Below are 18,242 nucleotides of genomic sequence, written 5' to 3' on the forward strand. Positions count from 1 at the left end.
AAACTACATAACTAGTTAAGGATATCATGAATGGCAGCTCCTTCAAACACATCCCATCACATCACATCCCAAGCCATCCCATCCCACCCCATGCCACCCCTCTGGCTAACTCACGGGACTGTCGCCGCCGACGGCCGCCGAGCAGGGCAGGTGGGCCGTGTCGCCGGTCTGCACGGTCACATTCTCCAGAGCCCCACCAAACTCGGACGGGTCCGGCTGAGGCAGCGTGGCCGTGCTGCCGTCCCAGCTGCCCGCCGGCTGCTCGTCGCCCAGCACACTGATCAGCAGCACTGCAGGGGTAGAGGTCAGTTCACAGGTCAGACAACAGGTCAGGTTAGGTCACTGGTCAGTGGTCACTGGTCAGCACATACCACGGGCTAGCACAATGACGGGTCAGTACGTTTCACAAGTCATGTTATAGATCAGAACAATAGTCAGGTCACAAATCCAATCACAGGTTAGGTCTTTGGTTAGAGTAAAGGTCAGGTAACAAGTCAGGTCACGCATCAATAGAAAAAGTTAAGGCCAAAGAATCAGGCCACAGGTTAGTTCAGGTCAGGTCAGAGGAAAGGTCACAGGTCAGTTTAAGATTGGATCACCATTCACAGCTCAAGTTACAGACGAAGCCTTTGGTCAAGAGATGCCGGCCTTCTCCGGTGTCATGACGCCATGAATATTGATTGTGCAGCAGCTGTTGGCAGTCATCCGATCTTGTTTCGTCATATTGTCAGCAACATCCGTACTCTGTGACCTCTTTTACACTGATGCAACAGCTACCACAAACCACAATAGCGCTGTTCGCCAACATACACAAATTTACGGATTTCGCTGATATAAATTATATGAACTATGCATTCTTTGGTATAGTTCAGCTGTAAGTTGATCTCATACATAGTTACAGAGGTGTAGTTTTATGAACACGAACCAGTTTGCGCTGCTGGGTATAGCTAAACTTGTGTAAAACAACGCTTGCAAAGCTAAATCGGCTTTGTTATTCAATTTACTGAATTATTCTTCTAAGTTCTTGAGACGTGGCTAAATGCAATTAACTGATGTTGATTTTGTAAGGATTTACCGTAACACCACGTCAAAAAAAGACCCAATCAGATATTTCTGACACTAAGGTGCGGCTGTTACACAAATATGTTCGTACAACCTCTTAAATCCACTTTGCAAGGTAACTGTTTGAACATTTTAGGTGCATATTTATCCCAGTTCAATTTTAGGATAAGAAAGGAACGAATAAAAACGGAAACATCAGTGAACTATAAATGCAAATATAAATATGTCCCTCATAGCTAGGGTGAGCCGTACGCGCCCCTGAGGATGACCTCTGTGAAGGTCATCCTCCTCATCATCCCCTATCCATCTCCAGAGCGGCATAGACCATCCGTGGGTGCGTTCAGCGGCCGCACGGCTGAACGCGTCCATCTACTGCCAGGCAACGGTCGGCCGGCCGCCGTGTGTGGCATACTGGGCCTAATGAGAAGCTATTGCCGACAGCAGAAGGGTGCTGATTATTTGATTGCCGCCGTCTCATTTCCTGCGGCCGTCGGATCTGTGCGCCGAGTGACCCGCCCACCGGGACTGCCAGGCTCCGGGAGCAGTCATGTGACCCGAGAGGAGCGCCATGGTGGAGTCATGTGACCCGAGCGGCGCGTCACGATGGAGTCAGGACTAGGAGTCATATGACCCGAGCGGTGCTTCACGATGGAGTCAGGAGTCAAGTGACCCTTGCGGAGCGCCACGGCGCGGTGGAATCTGAGAGAAGCCGATGTGTGATTGGGTAAAACCCCAGTTTCCGAGGGCACATGATATGTGCTAACAGCATACGCAGCACCGAGAGCGCGTTTCTATAGCGTATGGGCGCCACCAGAAGGCGATGCTAATAAAAATAAAGCAATGTGTTGAATATTGGCTTCCAGGCATAATAACAAGATAAGTCAAGGAATGAATCGAATAAGAAGTGCTAATGCAAAACTCCTACCACTACGTACTAGCGGATCTCAGTGAAATATCATTTGGGAAATTTTGACCTTTCGCAGCGTCCGACATTGTCGCCGTTTTGTCGTCTTCCTCGTATAGAAAAAACTACGCATATTTTATACGATAGGGCTTATGTCAACTTTAAAGCAAAGCATAACATGGCATAACGAATCGAAATCCGAGTATTTTATCAGGGAACCTTTCGTGGAAGGAAGGACCATCCACAGCGTCCTAAATCACCTTTCTGGACCCACCAATGCAAGGCACTGATGATGATCTGCGATTCTTATAAACGAACTCTGACTAATGGAACTGAGATTCAAACTAACTTTACGAGAATCTGAGAATCGAATCTCGGGCGGTGCTCGGTCGTGGCTGAAAAACGCTGTCAGCTGCCGCGGCCGGCGCCGAGATGACGGCCGATCGCCGTGCGCCGCTCGCCAGGTCGTTAAATCACAGCCGCCGCGATGAGAGCACGAGGAAATCCCATCGCCGACAGTCGTTAGACTGAACACTCTTCAAAGGAGCTGGCGCTCGACGGCCCCAGCCGGCGCGCCGCACATGTTGCCAACTAGTTAACTTCAGAGACGATCAGCGGAAGTCTAAGACACTGGGAAATGTTGCAAAGACATCGGTTCTAGAAGCGAAGTGTAATTTAGCAGAGTGGGAGGAAGCAGCGCTGAAAATTTCTTTCAAGATTCTCATCAGCACGTTTTTGCTGAGATCATTAATGGGGAGGATGAGCGTATTTGTTGAGGTGTCGAGCCAGAGCAGACGAGCAGAGTGATTGATTCCCATGGCTAATAGCCGAGTAATCGAAAAGTTCCTAATTTCTTTAAACAAGAGGTTGCATGTTACAGAAAATTTAGCATACATCGGTTGACGCGTCACAGAACGTGTCCCGAGCGTACAATAATGCACAAAGAACAAGCTAGAGGGCCACGTTTTAATTAGTCCAGAAATTTAACTTAAGACGCCACGGCCTCCTCTAAAATGTTAACTGGGGGGGGGGCAGTGATGCCGCTGCCCCCCCCCCACTGGAGCTGAAATCGCGTCACTGGGGGGCCACACAGTTAAACCAATAATGTAGAAAAATGAGGAAATTCCACTAAAAGCGTACCACACAAACAATCCAGACTATCTCCACGATCACCACGTTACTAATTTTAGTTTTCTTATACCTACCGTTGTTTTTTATCTACAAAGAACATTTCACATCCGCATGTTGCCTAAGATGAGCCACGAATGTGGTCAGACAATGCAGTTTTTATAATCGAACACCGACTGAAGCCCGAACGGGGCATGGCCATTGATGAATTCCTTTGAGAAGGAAGTGTCCCGGAAGGTCGCCCTCTCAATCAGTCAAACGCTCACGCTTCTACACGGAGAAGGACTATTTTATTCGGGAGACGGGTTCATTCTTGAAGAGGAAATCTTGCTACGGTCAAATGAGAACGCGGCGGAGCACGGGAAAAGTTTTTACTCCCCGGTGCTTGGGAATGGGAACAAGCCCTTACACTTATTGAGGGGTCAGCCGTTAGATAGACCCACCCCTAGGGTTTTCGTAAATAACTCACGTAAAAAGTGGCCCAGCGTGGCAAAACTTTTAGTATTCTTGTGAAAGTGGCCCAGCCGGTCCCGTAGCTCAGTTGGTAGAGCGTTGGACTCCGCGTGGTGAGAGCACGCGTTCCCGGTTATAACAGTCCGGGTTCGAAGCGCGACGGGCGCTCGACATTTATGGGCCTCCTGACAGGTATGGTTGCGGTTGGTGGCAGGCCGTAGCCAGGCGAAGTCAGTGAGGGGACCGGCCGTGCGCGGCTATGTGCGCACGTTAAACTTTGGACTCTAAATTCTGCCATAGCACTGGAATTGCGCGATCGGAGGGTAGAGGGCAGGGTCACCGCAACAAGCTTCGCTTAGCGGTGGCTCTGTCCTTGTGAATCCTTCCTATCAAAAGGTTCGGACTAAATTTATAATAAAAAATTTTAAATTAAAAAAAAATATATCAATTGGCTGCACATTTCTTTAAATGATCCTGGTCCCTAGCCTTCATTACTATTGACCTGTGGCTTGTTTCGTCATTTTCAGGCAGGTAGCTGTTTAGGATGGTGAGCTGTTTTCAGGCAGGTAGCTGTTGGTTAATGGATTCCAGTGTTAGTGGGAAAGATTAAACCTCACACTTTTAGCGGTTGGTTAGATTCCTGACGCAATGCGTGCCGTTTAACCCTCGCCGGCACAGGAGGGGGGGGGGGGGTTGATGCAACCCCCCCTAAGGTTTTTCGCGAATAACTTGCGTAAAAAGCGACCAATCGCGACGAAACTTTCAGTACCCTCGCATTCATCAATTTTACACCTACCCTGAAAATTTCATGACCCTGATCCCAATGACCTTTGACCTGTGACCTCTTTTATGTGACCATGTTTGGCCGAAATCGCGGTTCGGCGCATGTCGGCTCGCATTAGCCGCGCGTTTGCAAGCTTTTCGTGGTTTCAAACGTTCAAACATGTGATTTGATGTTGCTCCCATGCATTAGGGTGGGTTTCAAGTTCACCTGAAGGTCAGGTCAGGTCATTGACCTTTGTTGACCTCGGGTGACCTAGGTTCACTTTTTCGAGTTTTACATGTTTCTAGGCTAGTTTTTGGAGCTGAATTCGAATTTAGCAACCATTTGAACATTTACGAAGTAGTTTTGGTGCCTTCGTAGCATGTTACGAAGCTGTCCGAGGCGGTTGACACGTGTTACGAACACCCGTCACAACCCCTACCGGTTGACCTGACCTGACCTGACCCGAACTGGTCTAAATGCTTAAAGATATCATCTATGATCAAAACTAACACGATATTCGTGATCAGCACCCCTGAAAACCACATAGCAGCCACACGTTACGACTTTCTAACAGGTCCCGATTTTCCCGGTTTTCGGGTCATTGACCTGACCTGGAAGGTCACCCGATGACCTAGGACCTTAAAATTGGGTATCACCGGCTTCCTCTCGTGACGGGCAACACGCTCGTTTTTTCCGCGAAGCTCTAGCTCGATCAGGGGCCAAACGCGAGGGGGGGTCGTACCACCCCCCCCCCCCCTTGTGCTGTCGAAGGACTTTAAAGGCCTGTACCGGCGAGGGCTAAAACAATTTTTATATAATATAGGCATTTAGTTTTATTATCGAAAGTCGGAAAAGCCAGAAATTTTCGTCGATTTCGGACGTTGCCAGGATCGTTACGTACCTAAAATGTGACCCAGCCGGCAGCCGCCTGGATCCACCAGTAGGGTGACGTGACCTATCATTTCTTGAATATTTTTTTTTTTTTTCAAATGAAAAATGAAAATCATGGTATCAGGGCTGTGACGAAAAATAAGTGGCCTAAATCCGATGAGAAAACTGAATTTTGGGGTACCCTAGGTCTGACTTCAGAGCCTCTGGCCCCCCAGTGAAAATTCCTTAGAGGAGGCCCTGCAAGACGCTGTACATTGATCGCCCAACCACAGATTTTATAGAAGTGAGTAACTTTAGATAAAATTCAAAAATGAATTTAGGATGTCTGAAGGAAATTAAAGGCTACTTAGTGATGTAAAGACAAATATAGACTGAATATTTGTTTGCAAAAATAGCAATTGCGATAATAAAAGCAAATACATGAATTCAAAGCCACCTCTCAAAGAACGCTGCAGTCGGGCATCGAGTCGTGGCTCAGAGAAGCTACTTCCGGTTGTTATTCGACAAACGTACCCTATCTTGTTTTGGCACTGGGATGGCAAAAGCCCACATCATCACTTTACAGGCTATTGCCCATTGTCCTGTGCGTAATTCGAGGCTGAGGCAGACGACCAAAGTGTGGGATCAACTCGCCAGTTCACCGCGCGCCAAACATCGTACGAGTCAGACTCTTTTCAAGTTAAGCCATAAAATTTAGAGCACCACTGAAGAGCAGACCTCACAGTCAGTCGGCTATGCGAATGGTCGTCTCGTCTCGGGCTGGGTTTGTCGGGACGGTCTCGCCGAGATTCTGGCAGGGTGGTCGGAGTTGTGTCGGGTATCACGGGGCAGGCCTCTCAGAACTGTTTTTGGAAGTGTTACGGGCCTGGTAGCTGTCGTGTTGCTGCCCTATCCAGCAGTCTGTTATGATACGGGCCCGCATCCCCCGTTATGAGAAGGGCCCGGCCTTGGCCCGCCGAGCGGCCGCCGGCCGGCGCCGGCGGAGAGCGGGCAGTGTCGAGCGAGCCGTCAAGGTGTGCGTGCCGTCCGAGCCGGCAATATATGTGCAGAGCGGTGCGTGTCGTGTCAGTGCGGACTGAGGATCCGGCGGGCGCAGAACAGAACATGGCGCGGTCGGTAGTGTGATCGGTAGCGTGCGACACCGATTCCGAGATATACTGAACTACGTGCAGCCGTGTCGGATCGCTCGCGTCAGTGATGGCGGACAACGCACAACTCGAGCGCCTGACGGCGCTGTTGGCCCAGCAGTCGGAGCAGGCAGCGCAGCGGGAGGAGCGGCTTGCCGAGCAGGCGGCGCAGCGGGAGGAACGACTCGCAACCATGCTGGAGCGGGCGCTGGCGAACCAGGTGCAACAGCCGATTGCACGGAGCGAGACGGCCGTCACCGAGAGCAGACAGCCCGCTGCAACGCCAGCGAAACTCCCGTCGAGCGCTATCTCGACGCCGCACCTGACCTCCTCCGCGTCCCTCAAGGAGTTCGGCACGTGGCGCCAGAAGTTCGACGACTTCAGGCTCCTCACTCACCTGGAGACGTTGCCTATCGCGGAGCAGAAGGCGGCTCTGATGTCACTGCTCGACGACGAGTGGACGCGAACGCTGCGATATAGCCTCCAGATCCCTTCGGAAGCCGACCTGAAGACCGTGATCGACATGATGGAGGCTCATCTGCGTGGTCAACGCAGCATCATCCTCGACAGACGAGACTTCTACTCACGAGTGCAAGAACCGGATGAGACGTTTGACGATTTTGTATCGTCTATCAAGGAAATCGCCGCTTATTGTGACTTTTGTGATAAGTGTGCGGACGATCAGTACCGTGACAGGATCGTGGTCGGCATCCGTGACGAGGAGGCGCTGAAGCGTATGCTGCATGAGCCGAAGCTGACGCTGCAGAGGGCGGTGGACATTTGTCGTGCGTGTGAGTCGGCGAACGCGAACAGTGCCGCAATTCTCGGCGAGCCGGCTAACGTGACAGCATTGTCGGCGTACCGTCGGTCGCGTGCCCATCCATGCTCCAACAATGCGCGTCGAGACGACCCCTGCCGACGCTGCGGTCGAGCTCGACACGCTGACGGCGTGCGCTGCCCCGCGATGGATGCAGCGTGCCATGCATGCGGAGGCTCCGGTCACTTCGCAACGGTGTGCGCCAACCAGCCGCCCGACCGCGGTCCCCGGGGCGGCGGCCGTGGCTGGCAGGATGCCAGATCACGTGACCGCGCGGCCGGCGACCAGCCGCCCGGCCGGGGCCGGTCAAGGTTACGCCGCGGGCGGGGCACGGGTCCTGGCGCGGCGCCAGCAAACACGGACGCGGCCGGTGACCGACCCGAAGTACGACAAATTGTCGGAGATATCTACGTGGACCAACTGACTGCACGTCGCACGCCGCGGATCAGGGTGACACTCGTCCATTCGACGGGATCGTCGGCCGTGCTATGCATGCCTGATACCGGGGCGGAAGCTACGGTCATGGGCGCTGACATGGCTGCGTCCCTGGGTGTCGTAACGAAGATGACGGGGTCGGTAGGCGGCGAGATCAAGTTTTCGTCAGCCGGGAGCACGCCGCTGACCTGCATCGGCCAATTCAGCGCCACGGTGACCTTTGGCGACTGCCAGACCGCCACAACAGTGTATGTGTTGCGAGAGGTCACCGGATTCCTGCTCGGCTGGTGTGACTCCGTGCGTCTGCGGATCCTGCCCGCCAATTTCCCGGCCCAGATCCCTGTCAACATCTGGCGCAGTCAGTCCGTTCCAGACCAAAGCCGCGGCAGCCACGTCCGCTCACAGTCGATCGGCGCGCGGCCTCTGCAGCCACCCGACCGTCCGCCGGCGCCACCTGTCGACGAACACCTGGCGCCGCCTACTGGTCACCCGCTGCAACACGTGGCCGCGGCCCGGGCGGCGGGCGGCACGGGAACTGCGGCAGGTGGCAGGGAAGCCCCGGCAGGCGACACGGGTGCCGCGGCGGGCGGCACGGGAGCCGCAGCGGGCGGCGCTGGAACCACAGCGGGCGGCGCGGGAGCCGCAGGATCCAGCACGAAGCCGTCGTCTCAACAAACAGCGGCCAGTGCCCAGCCTGTATGGGAGCACGAATACGACCCGTCAGACGATGTCATCAGAGGTCATGAGGCGGCCCTGAGACAACAATTCAAAGACGTGTTCGACGGCAACGAGACGCTCTGCGAGATGGCTGGTGGCCCGATGGTCATCGAGCTGACAGACGACGCAGTCCCCACAGCTCTCACTGCTGCCAGAAACATCCCATACTGCTGGAGAGAGGAGATAAAGAGCCAGCTCGACGACTTGGTCACCAGAGGGATCGTGGCCCCGGTGAACTACCCTACGGAGTGGTGTCACCCCATGGTGCCAATTGCAAAACGCCAGGGAGGAGCCAGACTGGTCGTGGATATGACCGCCGTCAACAGATTCGTGAAGAGACCTGCCTACCCCGTGAGACCGATTCACGACGCAGTGGCGTCTATCGACGGGGACGCGCGGTGGCTGACCACGCTGGATGCCGCTATGGGATACTTTCAGGTCCCGATCGCCGAGGAATCTCAAGACCTCACCTGTTTCATAACTCCATGGGGCCGGATGAAGTTCCTCAGGGCCCCGATGGGTCTCATCTCGTCAGGTGACGAATACAACAGGCGGGGCGACGCAGCGCTCGGAGATATACCGCGAACGCTAAAAATCGTGGACGATCTGCTGCTGCACGACGCGACCTACAGCGCCCATCTCTCTCACGTGGTCGCGGTCCTCAGACGCTGCCGAGAGACAGGCATCACTATCAACCCGCGCAAATTCCAGTTTGCGCGGCCGTCGCTGGACTACTGCGGCTACCGCATCTCGGAACAGGGCTACACGGTTGACGACCGCAAGCTGCAAGCGATCTCTGAGTTCCCGCGGCCGGAGAATCTCACCGATCTCAGATCGTTCCTGGGACTCACCAATCAGTTGGCCGACTTCTCAGCAGACATCGCCAGTGCAGCTCAGCCCCTCAGAGACCTGCTCAAGCGGCACACCGTCTGGAGATGGACTGAGCAACATGAAGAGGCATTCAAGGACGTCAAGAGAGCGCTGGTGTCGCCACCCGTTCTGGCCTTCTTCGACCCGCAGCTGCCTACCAAGCTTCAAACGGACTCTGCACGAACCCGCGGTCTGGGTTTCGTTCTCCAGCAGCGCCACGGAGACACATGGAAGATGGTGCAGTGCGGCTCCCGCTTCCTTACAGATACAGAGTCAAGATACGCGGTGGTGGAGCTGGAGTGCCTGGCCTGCCTGTGGGCCCTCCGCAAGTGCCACATCTTTCTGGCAGGACTTCCACAGTTCGACCTCGTCGTGGATCACCGCCCTCTCGTCCCGATCCTCAATTCCAAGAGGTTATCAGAGATCGACAACCCCCGCCTCCAGCGGATGCGGGAGAAAATGTCGATCTACAGCTTCACTGCTGTGTGGCAAAAGGGGGCCTCACACTGCATCCCGGACGCCCTGTCACGCGCTCCAGTGTCCGACCCAGCAACGGGAGACGAAGTCGCGGAGGTGACGGAGGCACTGCACGACGCCGTGGTCGCTACTCTGAGCGCGACCTCCGAGGACGGTGCCCTGGTCGCTCCGCTCCAAGACCGGACTCTGGACTCGGTTCGAGCGGCAGCCGCCCGCGATCCCGAGTACCGAGCCCTCCGTGACGTCATCCTGGCAGGATTTCCCGACCACCGACACGAAGTGGCACCAGCTCTGCGGCCCTACTGGGGTGTCCGCTCAATGCTGGCGGTCGACGACGGGCTCGTCGTCTACGGAGCGAGGCTCGTGATTCCGGCCAGTCTACGCCGCAACGTTCTCGACCGACTACATGATTCTCACCAAGGAATGGAGAAAACCAAACGCCGCGCACGGCTGTCCGTGTATTGGCCGGGGATTGACCGGGACATATGCAACACCGTCTCTGCATGCCAGAGCTGCAGGCAGCTCGCTGCCAGTCACAGCAATGAACCCTTATGGGTGGAAGACGATCTCCCCAGCCGCGTTTTCGAGTCGGTATCGGCAGATTATTTTTATGTCGCCGGCCGGACCTACCTCGTGTACGTGGACAGACTGTCAGGCTGGCCGTATGTAACGGTCTGCCCCAGGACGGCCTCGGCGGACCACCTGGTGAAGCAGCTGCGGCGGCTGTTTTCTCAGACGGGTGTTCCCACCGTACTGCGGACAGACGGCGGACCGCAGTTCGCCTCCTCCACGCTCCGGCGATTTCTGGACCGGTGGGAAGTCCGCCACGAGATGTCATCCCCACGGTACCCGAGATCCAACGGTCACGCCGAGGCTGCCGTGAAAACGGTGAAGAAAATAATCGTGGCTGCCTCGGCGAGCGGACGGCTGGACGACGATCAGCTCGACCGAGGTCTCCTCGAGCTGCGAAACACGCCACGGGCCGACGGCAGGTCACCAGCCCAGACGCTGTTTGGTCATCCGCTGCGGTCAGGCGTGCCGACCCATCACCGAGCATACGCACCTGAATGGCAGCGCGCCGCCGACGCGTGCGACGCGAGGGCGGCCGACCTCCGAGACGACGTACAGCGCCGTCACGACGCCACAGCGCGCCCCCTCTCTGGACTGCGCGTCGGCTGCCGCGTCAACGTGCAAAACACCGAGAACGGCCGCTGGGACCGTACAGGTGTGATCGTCGGCGTGGGACAGCGCCGCACCTACCTTGTAAAGATGCCAAGCGGCCGCATATATTGGAGAAACAGGCGTTTCCTGAGACCACACCGCCCGATGTTGGCCAGCGGCGCGGAGCCGCAGCCACCGGAGGTTCCCAGCGCGGCGCGGGCGCCGCCGACCCGGCGGGAGGCGCTGCAGCAGCCGCCCGCCCGCCGAACGGCGGCGGCGCGAGCGGCGGAGCCCCGTCAAAGTGGTCGCCAGCGTCGTGAGCCGCAGCGACTGCAAGTCCGCTGGGACACCAACACATATGAGTGATAGCGTGTGCACGCTGCGAATGCTCCGACATGTGTTTTGTCACTGTAACTGCATTTCGTTGTATCGCGCAATAGTTCTTGTCTTCCTTGATGGATGCTTCGCTTAACGGAGATTACTTTTGTTTGAAGACATTCGTCTAACATATCAAGTAGGGTGGCACTTAAAAATCAATTTTTGATTTTTAATGCGTGCGGGTGGTTTTCCGGTTCCATTCCCGTAAAAAATAAGGGAGGCAATTTTGTATGGGAAAATATTGATGTTTAGAGGTCGCGAATCAAGGTCAAAATTGAGATTTTGGTAGCATATTTCAATATCATTAAAATCGCTTCTGAGTTTCCTATTACGCCATAATCGGATGATAATAAGGCATTTCTTAGTCATTTTCATATTGTTTATTGATATTCCATGCAGCTTCGGCCACGCCAGAACGCTGGTCTCGGAACTCCACTACTCCAGTTCCTCCTCTTTAGTAGATTATTGGCGCCTCATTGGAGGGAGGGGTATCATGGGCAACGGGCACCCAGATCACTTTGTGTGTAGCCTGGTTAGCAATTGCAGTCGATCTTCGGGTGTCAGGTTAGCGTTTTCTGTGATCTTTTCAACGACATGGAGGAAGAACTGGCGCTAATCTTTGTCTTCCATGAGTGCCAGTCCTACATCAGCGCCATACCGCGCCTGGTGAAGTCATTCACCACCCGCAGCTCCCGGACTACACGAGCTGCGGTTTGGTAGCTGCTGTCCTCCCACTGGCCTTGGTCATTGATGATGAGCCCCGCGTCCAGGTCGTGTATCCTTGAGAGCTTTTTGAACGATGGTGTTAGGAAGCTCGCCAACGTCTCGGTCGCGAGAGCGGCGTTCACTAAGGACTTATGGGGCGGGTCCCCTCTCCTACAAGTCTGTTGCCCGCACCATGTCTTGATTGAGCCCGAGGGTCGGGGTCTAAAAGCTCCAGAGTCACCAGCCGATCACTCAATTACTACAGATGACGGCCGAAGCCACCGGGACTGTCGCCTTCGACAGCTCCTTGCCGGGGTAGGTGCAGAGCGAGTTCACGAAGGTCAGGTCCAGAGCCGGCGCAATGGCAGTAGAGTCCCAGACCAGGCGGCGGCGGCGGCGAACTTGCAGGCAACGAACAGCGCATAGCGTCTGATGACCTGGGCCTCGGCCGCCGTCAGCCGGAGCCGCTCCCTGAAGAGGAAGGCATCCACGGTACGGATGGTCTTTGCCATCCACCTAACTCAGTGGAGTACTCTGAGGTGGAGAAACGGATGCCGTGCTTGGAATTCCACCGAGAGCAGTTACGCAGAGCTCCAGAAGTTTTCGGTAGTCTTCCCGGAGCTAGGCATAGTCCAGCGATGGAAGCGATGGAAGCTGACCAGCAGCTTGTCCCACTCCGGAACGTCGTCGACGGCGAACGCCACCGGTATGATCCTGTCAATGAAGCATGAACTCCCACCCGCCTTTGAACCTCTTAAACAGCCGGATGTAGAGGCCGCTCGAGATTCTACGGCAGGTGGAGAAGGCCTTCTCTGGGACCAGCTCTTACACGTGGTGCCGGCAGGCCAGCTGGAGGACGGGCCGATCCAGCTTCTGCTCGATAAGGGCTAAAGTACCGTTCACCAGCATGCTGTTCGCCGTCGTGGCGTCGAAGCAAAAGGCCGCAGTTCCGCTTCTCCAGTTCCTAGCCCCCCAGCGCTGTGAGCATGGCCTCCTGTGCTTGGATGGAGGGGAGCTTGGGAACGGCGAGGAGCTTGGACACCCCAATCCCTCCCCCTCCCCGTCACCAGGACCTAGAATCGGTCGACGCTCCTTCTCTCGCGGTTCAGCCGGAGTCGTATCAGAAGTTCCGTGCCGCAGTTGATAACAGGTTCACGTGTTCTTCACACATTACGGTTGGGCAGTTTGGCCCGGTCGAGGCCAGTTCACTGTTGGGGACGTCCGCTCGCCCGCATGCGCTTGGGAGTGTGAGTCGACGTTTCTCTCTCATGGTCGCCATCGTCAAAGACGTTCCCTCCGTGTGCGCGCCGCAACGGCCGGGTAAGTCTGTTGCTGGCACTGGCACTATGTAGAGTCTGAAGAAGCGCCCACGGAAGAACATCCCGAAAGCACAATAAACCAGTGCAGCTCAATGCCCACTCTCGCCTCTGCTTTCCCCCGCCGGCGATAGGCTGACTCCAACTTCTTCACATTCTCTTTGACAGAAAAGGAGCATGTCTCAAGAACCGATAGAACTGTGGGGCTCGTCCTCCCTTTGGAACAGGAGAGACCGTTCACTCCTCACACTTATAAGAGGATATGACCTCCACTGTGAGAAGGCACCGGTCGCAGGCCAAAAACAGGCCTGACATGGGTAAAACAGCCCAGATCAGACCTGTCTTGGCCTGACCTGGACTGGCTACGATCGACCGAAAGTGATGGGATAAGCAATTGTTATACAAATAAAGGTCAAAATACGTCGGATATGACGCTTAATGACCACATATGTCATTCCAAATAGGTTTAAAGTAGTTTCCAAAAAGTTGAATTTTTCCCCAAAACTGCCAACTTTGACCTCAATTCGCGACCCCTAAATATCAATATTTTTCAAAATCATTTTGCACACATTATTTTTTACGGGAATGGAACCAGAAAACTACCCGCACGCCTAAAAATCGGATAACATAAAATTCACCCTATTGCTAAGTGCCACCCTAATATCAAGGTATGCTTTTGTTAGAGCGAAGGTCTTGGGGGAGGTGTTATGATACGGGCCCGCATCCCCCGTTATGAGAAGGGCCCGGCCTTGGCCCGCCGAGCGGCCGCCGGCCGGCGCCGGCGGAGAGCGGGCAGTGTCGAGCGAGCCGTCAAGGTGTGCGTGCCGTCCGAGCCGGCAATATATGTGCAGAGCGGTGCGTGTCGTGTCAGTGCGGACTGAGGATCCGGCGGGCGCAGAACAGAACACAGTCCAGCCACACGATCTGTTCAGCAGTGCAGTCTGTTCCCTGCTCAGCAGTGCAGTCTGTTCCCTGCTCAGCAGTGCAGTCTGTTCCCTGCTCAGCAGTGCTGTCTGTTCCCTGCTCAGCAGTGCTGTCTGTTCCCTGTTCAGCAGTGCAGCCCGGCAACACTGCCACTCCCGGCTTAGCGAGCTTTCAACACAAAACGACAGTCGCCTGATGTGGTGGACATAATGACAGCTTTGGCTAATTATTGACGCTGTTTGGCGGTCCCGTTGTCAGGACAATCTGCCGGCCCGACGTTCCCAATATGATGACAGCTCTGGATGACAGCGTAGATCGCATTTGCATTTGACACAATGAATAACGAATTAAAACGATTTTAACTATTCTTAGACACATTTCATCTGAGGAAATGAATCTCAGATATGATCCCAAATTGTTTCTTCAAGTCAGATCATTTGATCACACAATTCAGGAGCACATCGCAGCGACCCAATAGTTTTGCATGCGTAATCGATGGTTTTGCGCTTACTGAAGAGATTACTGAGTGAATGCTAGGACTAATGCTCATTGCTTAACCCTCGCCGGACCTATTGGTTTTCTACATACGCGCCGGCTGAGGGGGGGGCGGGTACGCCCCCCCCCCTCGCCGTTTCGCCCCTGGTGGAGCTAGCGCGTCGCGGAAAAAACGAGCGTGTGCGCCGTTACGAGACGCAGAGATTGGTACCCGATTTTAAGGTCCTAGGTCAACCGGTGACCTCTGAGGTCAGGTCAAGTGCCCCAAGGTACGGTTCAGTTTTTGGCGAATAACTTCGCAAAAAACGGCCGCAGAGCGCCGATTTTGGCAGCATCGTGTTCGACTCGCTCAGGCGCGTCGAATGATATACTTTTTGTCCGGGTCAGGTCAACTCGGGGTGTTGACCTCAGGTCAAGGTCAGGTCAGCACCCCCAGGTCACGAAGCTGGTCGAAAGAGGTCATGTCGCATATCATTCGATTCGGCAGGTCTTCCTGAGTCCATTGGTGGCTTTCCCGACTCGCTAGCTCAATTTGATCAAGAGTTATTGACGAAAAACTAATATGACCTTGATGACGTCATAAATGACGTCACGCAAGGCCAACATTGCAAAAGTGACGCATCTAACCTTGCAAGGAGTGCATAAAATCACGATTCTGTGTGCTTGAGATAGTTGGAGATCGTTCCCGGCGCCAGAATAGCAGTTTTCCTTTTTCCCCATTGACTTATAATGGTGAGGTCACGAAAATGACCTGACCTCATATGACCTTTAGGAAAAATCCGAGATATACAAGTTGTGGGACTCATAATGGATACTAGATCCTGCAAGTTTCATTTCCCTGTGACATCTCCTCTGGCAGTGAGGGCGTTGCGAAGTTGCGACATCTGAAGACCGTGCAGAGGTTCACTTATGACGTCATAGGTCAGTGACCTGACCTGACCCAAAAATGCGGTTGGTGTCAAAAGATGCGGCTTGGATCAAAGGTCAGGTATGCCAAGTTTCAGCTCTCTATCGCCAGCGTGTTCGGAGCTATCGCGAAAAAACCCTATGGGGGGGCGGCACCCGCCCCCCCCCCTCGGCCGGCGAGGGTTAAACGTAAGGTTCGAGGTATTACCGACGTGCATCACCTCTAGAGCGCCTTCGAAAGTTAACAATTGCTCAATTGCTATTTTTTAGCAACTCCTTCTCTTTTGCCGTCTCTTTTGGTTAACTCTTTTAGGCGAGAAGTGAGTTAGTTCATCACTGAACAACTGCCTAATGGGCTTTTTACACACTTACTGGTGGAAATGAAGCAGCAACGGAGCACAAAAATAGCAACGAAATATGCTAAACAAGAGCCAGATATGCGCCGGATAAGCACCAATATGTTTTAGAAAATAAATATCTTAATCGTTGCAAATATGTGACAAGACAAATGTTCATTTAAAGACAGAAAAACTGGTCTGATGCTGATTCCACTCCAGGCCGGTTCGTGATACTATTTCTGCTTGAAAAATAACATAGTTATTTGCGAATCTTTTGATATCTGCCATAAAAGTGGTGCATTTACCCCAGAAATCTACCCTCTGGGCTCTGGGTCTGGCCCGTCTGCTCGTCTGGTCTGGTTCGTCTGGTCGTCTGGGCCGGTCTGGCTCGTCTGGTCTCGCCGCCATCATCCTTCGCAGTATCTGGTGGGTGCGCGCGACACGCGTTTCGCAGGGGCACGGACGGCGTTTGGCCATCAGTCTGATGGCTGTTAGTTGAATGGGACAGTTCTCCAGGGCGTGCGTTCCGTCCTCGGTCTCATTGTCAACCTAATTTGGCTGCCGCTGTCGGCCGCCAACTACCTACCGACTGGGAAAACAGCCGGATACGGCAGAATTCCGGGCAGCCAGAGCACCGGCACGTGGCTGGCGTCAGAGGTCCCAGTGGAGAGGGAGGTAGCTGGCTTTCAGTTTCCTTTTTTTCTTCTAAAACTTAACATCAATTTTTATATCTAGTATTATTTACATCAGCCATGTTCGAACAAAGGGCAGACCTTCTTAAACAAATTAAACACAAATAACAAGTGACTAGCAAGTCAGATTCTTATATTACTGAACTGAAGCGGGCGCGCAAAATAACGCACTATAATTCGTTAATTCGTTTATCTGGGACCAAGAAAAAACGTTCATAAATTAGCAACACCTTGGCACACCTACAAAAGTGGGGTTATATTGAATTTGAACTGGATTCGCCCTGAACATATCTGGTCGGAGTAAGCACAGACGCATTAAATACTAATCGAGCTTGACTTCCGCTCATAACACCATGATCCATTCCTCACGTCCTTACGTATGTCTGAGGGAGCTGGAAGTTCTAGTTTTGTGTACTCACCAGAAGAGAGGTAGAGGGAGGTCGCAAATCTTCGAGAGCCGTACATAACGTCTGACCCCATTGCGTCTGAAACACAGCAATGATTCGACACTCAATAATCGCACATCCACGCTTTTCGCACATGTATGACGACAGCATAATTTACAACTTGAACGCTCCCCAGGGTTATGAAGTTTATGGTGACTAGTGCATTATGCATGGACAAGTTATTTATTGCTAATGTGCATAGGAACAAGCGTCGCCTTGCTCGAGTTAAAGTCACGCCGCCTTGCCGAGAAACTATGGTTTCACAATATGCTAGAGCTGTGCCGCGGTCAAGTCGCGTGTCTGCGGTGTGTTTGCTGTGTCAGCGATCGACTGACCCGAGTCGTGTCAGGTTCACCCCTCCCCTCCTCGGCTGGGGCGGCCGGCGCGACCGCATACTGTCCATGACCGGGGGCAGTAGTCGGGGCGGGGGCGGGGAGGGGAACGGCTCGGTTGGACCGCGCCACCTCACCAGCTATTGTTTAGCGCCGTGGTTGCGCCTATTGACACCACCAATTAGCCACTATGTCGCAAGCGGCCGTCGTAGATCGATTTTCACAGCCATTAGTCTGCACGGGCTGGGCGCGCCGCTGACAGCCTGCATCGGCGCCCCCGGCAGCCTGTTATTGTGTAGACCCCGACCACCGCTGACAACCTGCATGGGTGCCCCGACCGCCCCTGACAGCCTGCATTGGCACCCCTTGACCGCAACTGACAGACTGGCTTAGTGTCGCCGACCGCAACCTGGGTCCTATCCGCAGCCGCAGTCAACAGGCGTAATGAGAAGCCCACTATTCGCAGCTGTGTCTGCCGATACGAGATCTCTTCCAGAAGCCTCGTTCAGGCGTAAACAAACACTGCCAACGGAGTTCATTTACTCTGCGCCGGAGGGGTGTTGTGACTCCAGTCACTGTGGACGAAACATACACTTATCCCAGCTGCCTTCTGTGTGGGTTACCACCTAGCCCCGCCTCGGGTCACAATCAGAATTCAGAAACACGGTCAGTGGCGCATGATTTGAATGGAAACTGCCTGCTGGCAGAGTCGCCTGATCATTTGCGTCATTATCGGCTGTGAACAGCGCAGATCTAACCAGAATTGAAATGCGCAGCCTCATTTGCTGCGTAATTGATGGTCTGATGCTGTGAGTTTACAGGGGCAATCGAATTCGAGAAGGGTTAAACATGGTTAAACTAAATTTGCTGTCATTTTGTAATTCCCAGTTTCTTTCCCTGAG

General features: G+C 54.0%; 1 protein-coding gene across 1 annotated transcript in view; it reads right to left on the minus strand.

The window, feature by feature from the left end:
- The window catches only part of LOC122376702 (zwei Ig domain protein zig-8-like), a 33,017-nt gene extending 15,973 nt beyond the window's left edge, over positions 1-17,044 (minus strand). The window contains exons 1-2 of the mRNA XM_043356616.1: positions 16,982-17,044; positions 115-290 (exon numbers count right to left, since the gene is read on the minus strand). Coding sequence (XP_043212551.1) covers positions 115-290; positions 16,982-17,042 — 237 coding nt within the window. The 5' untranslated portion in view covers positions 17,043-17,044. The remainder of the gene's footprint in view (positions 1-114; positions 291-16,981) is intronic.
- Positions 17,045-18,242: the final 1,198 nt, after the last annotated feature.

This window comes from Amphibalanus amphitrite, unplaced genomic scaffold (assembly GCF_019059575.1).
Source record: "Amphibalanus amphitrite isolate SeventyFive unplaced genomic scaffold, NRLGWU_Aamphi_draft 002254F_arrow, whole genome shotgun sequence".
Lineage (NCBI taxonomy): Eukaryota > Metazoa > Arthropoda > Thecostraca > Balanomorpha > Balanidae > Amphibalanus > Amphibalanus amphitrite.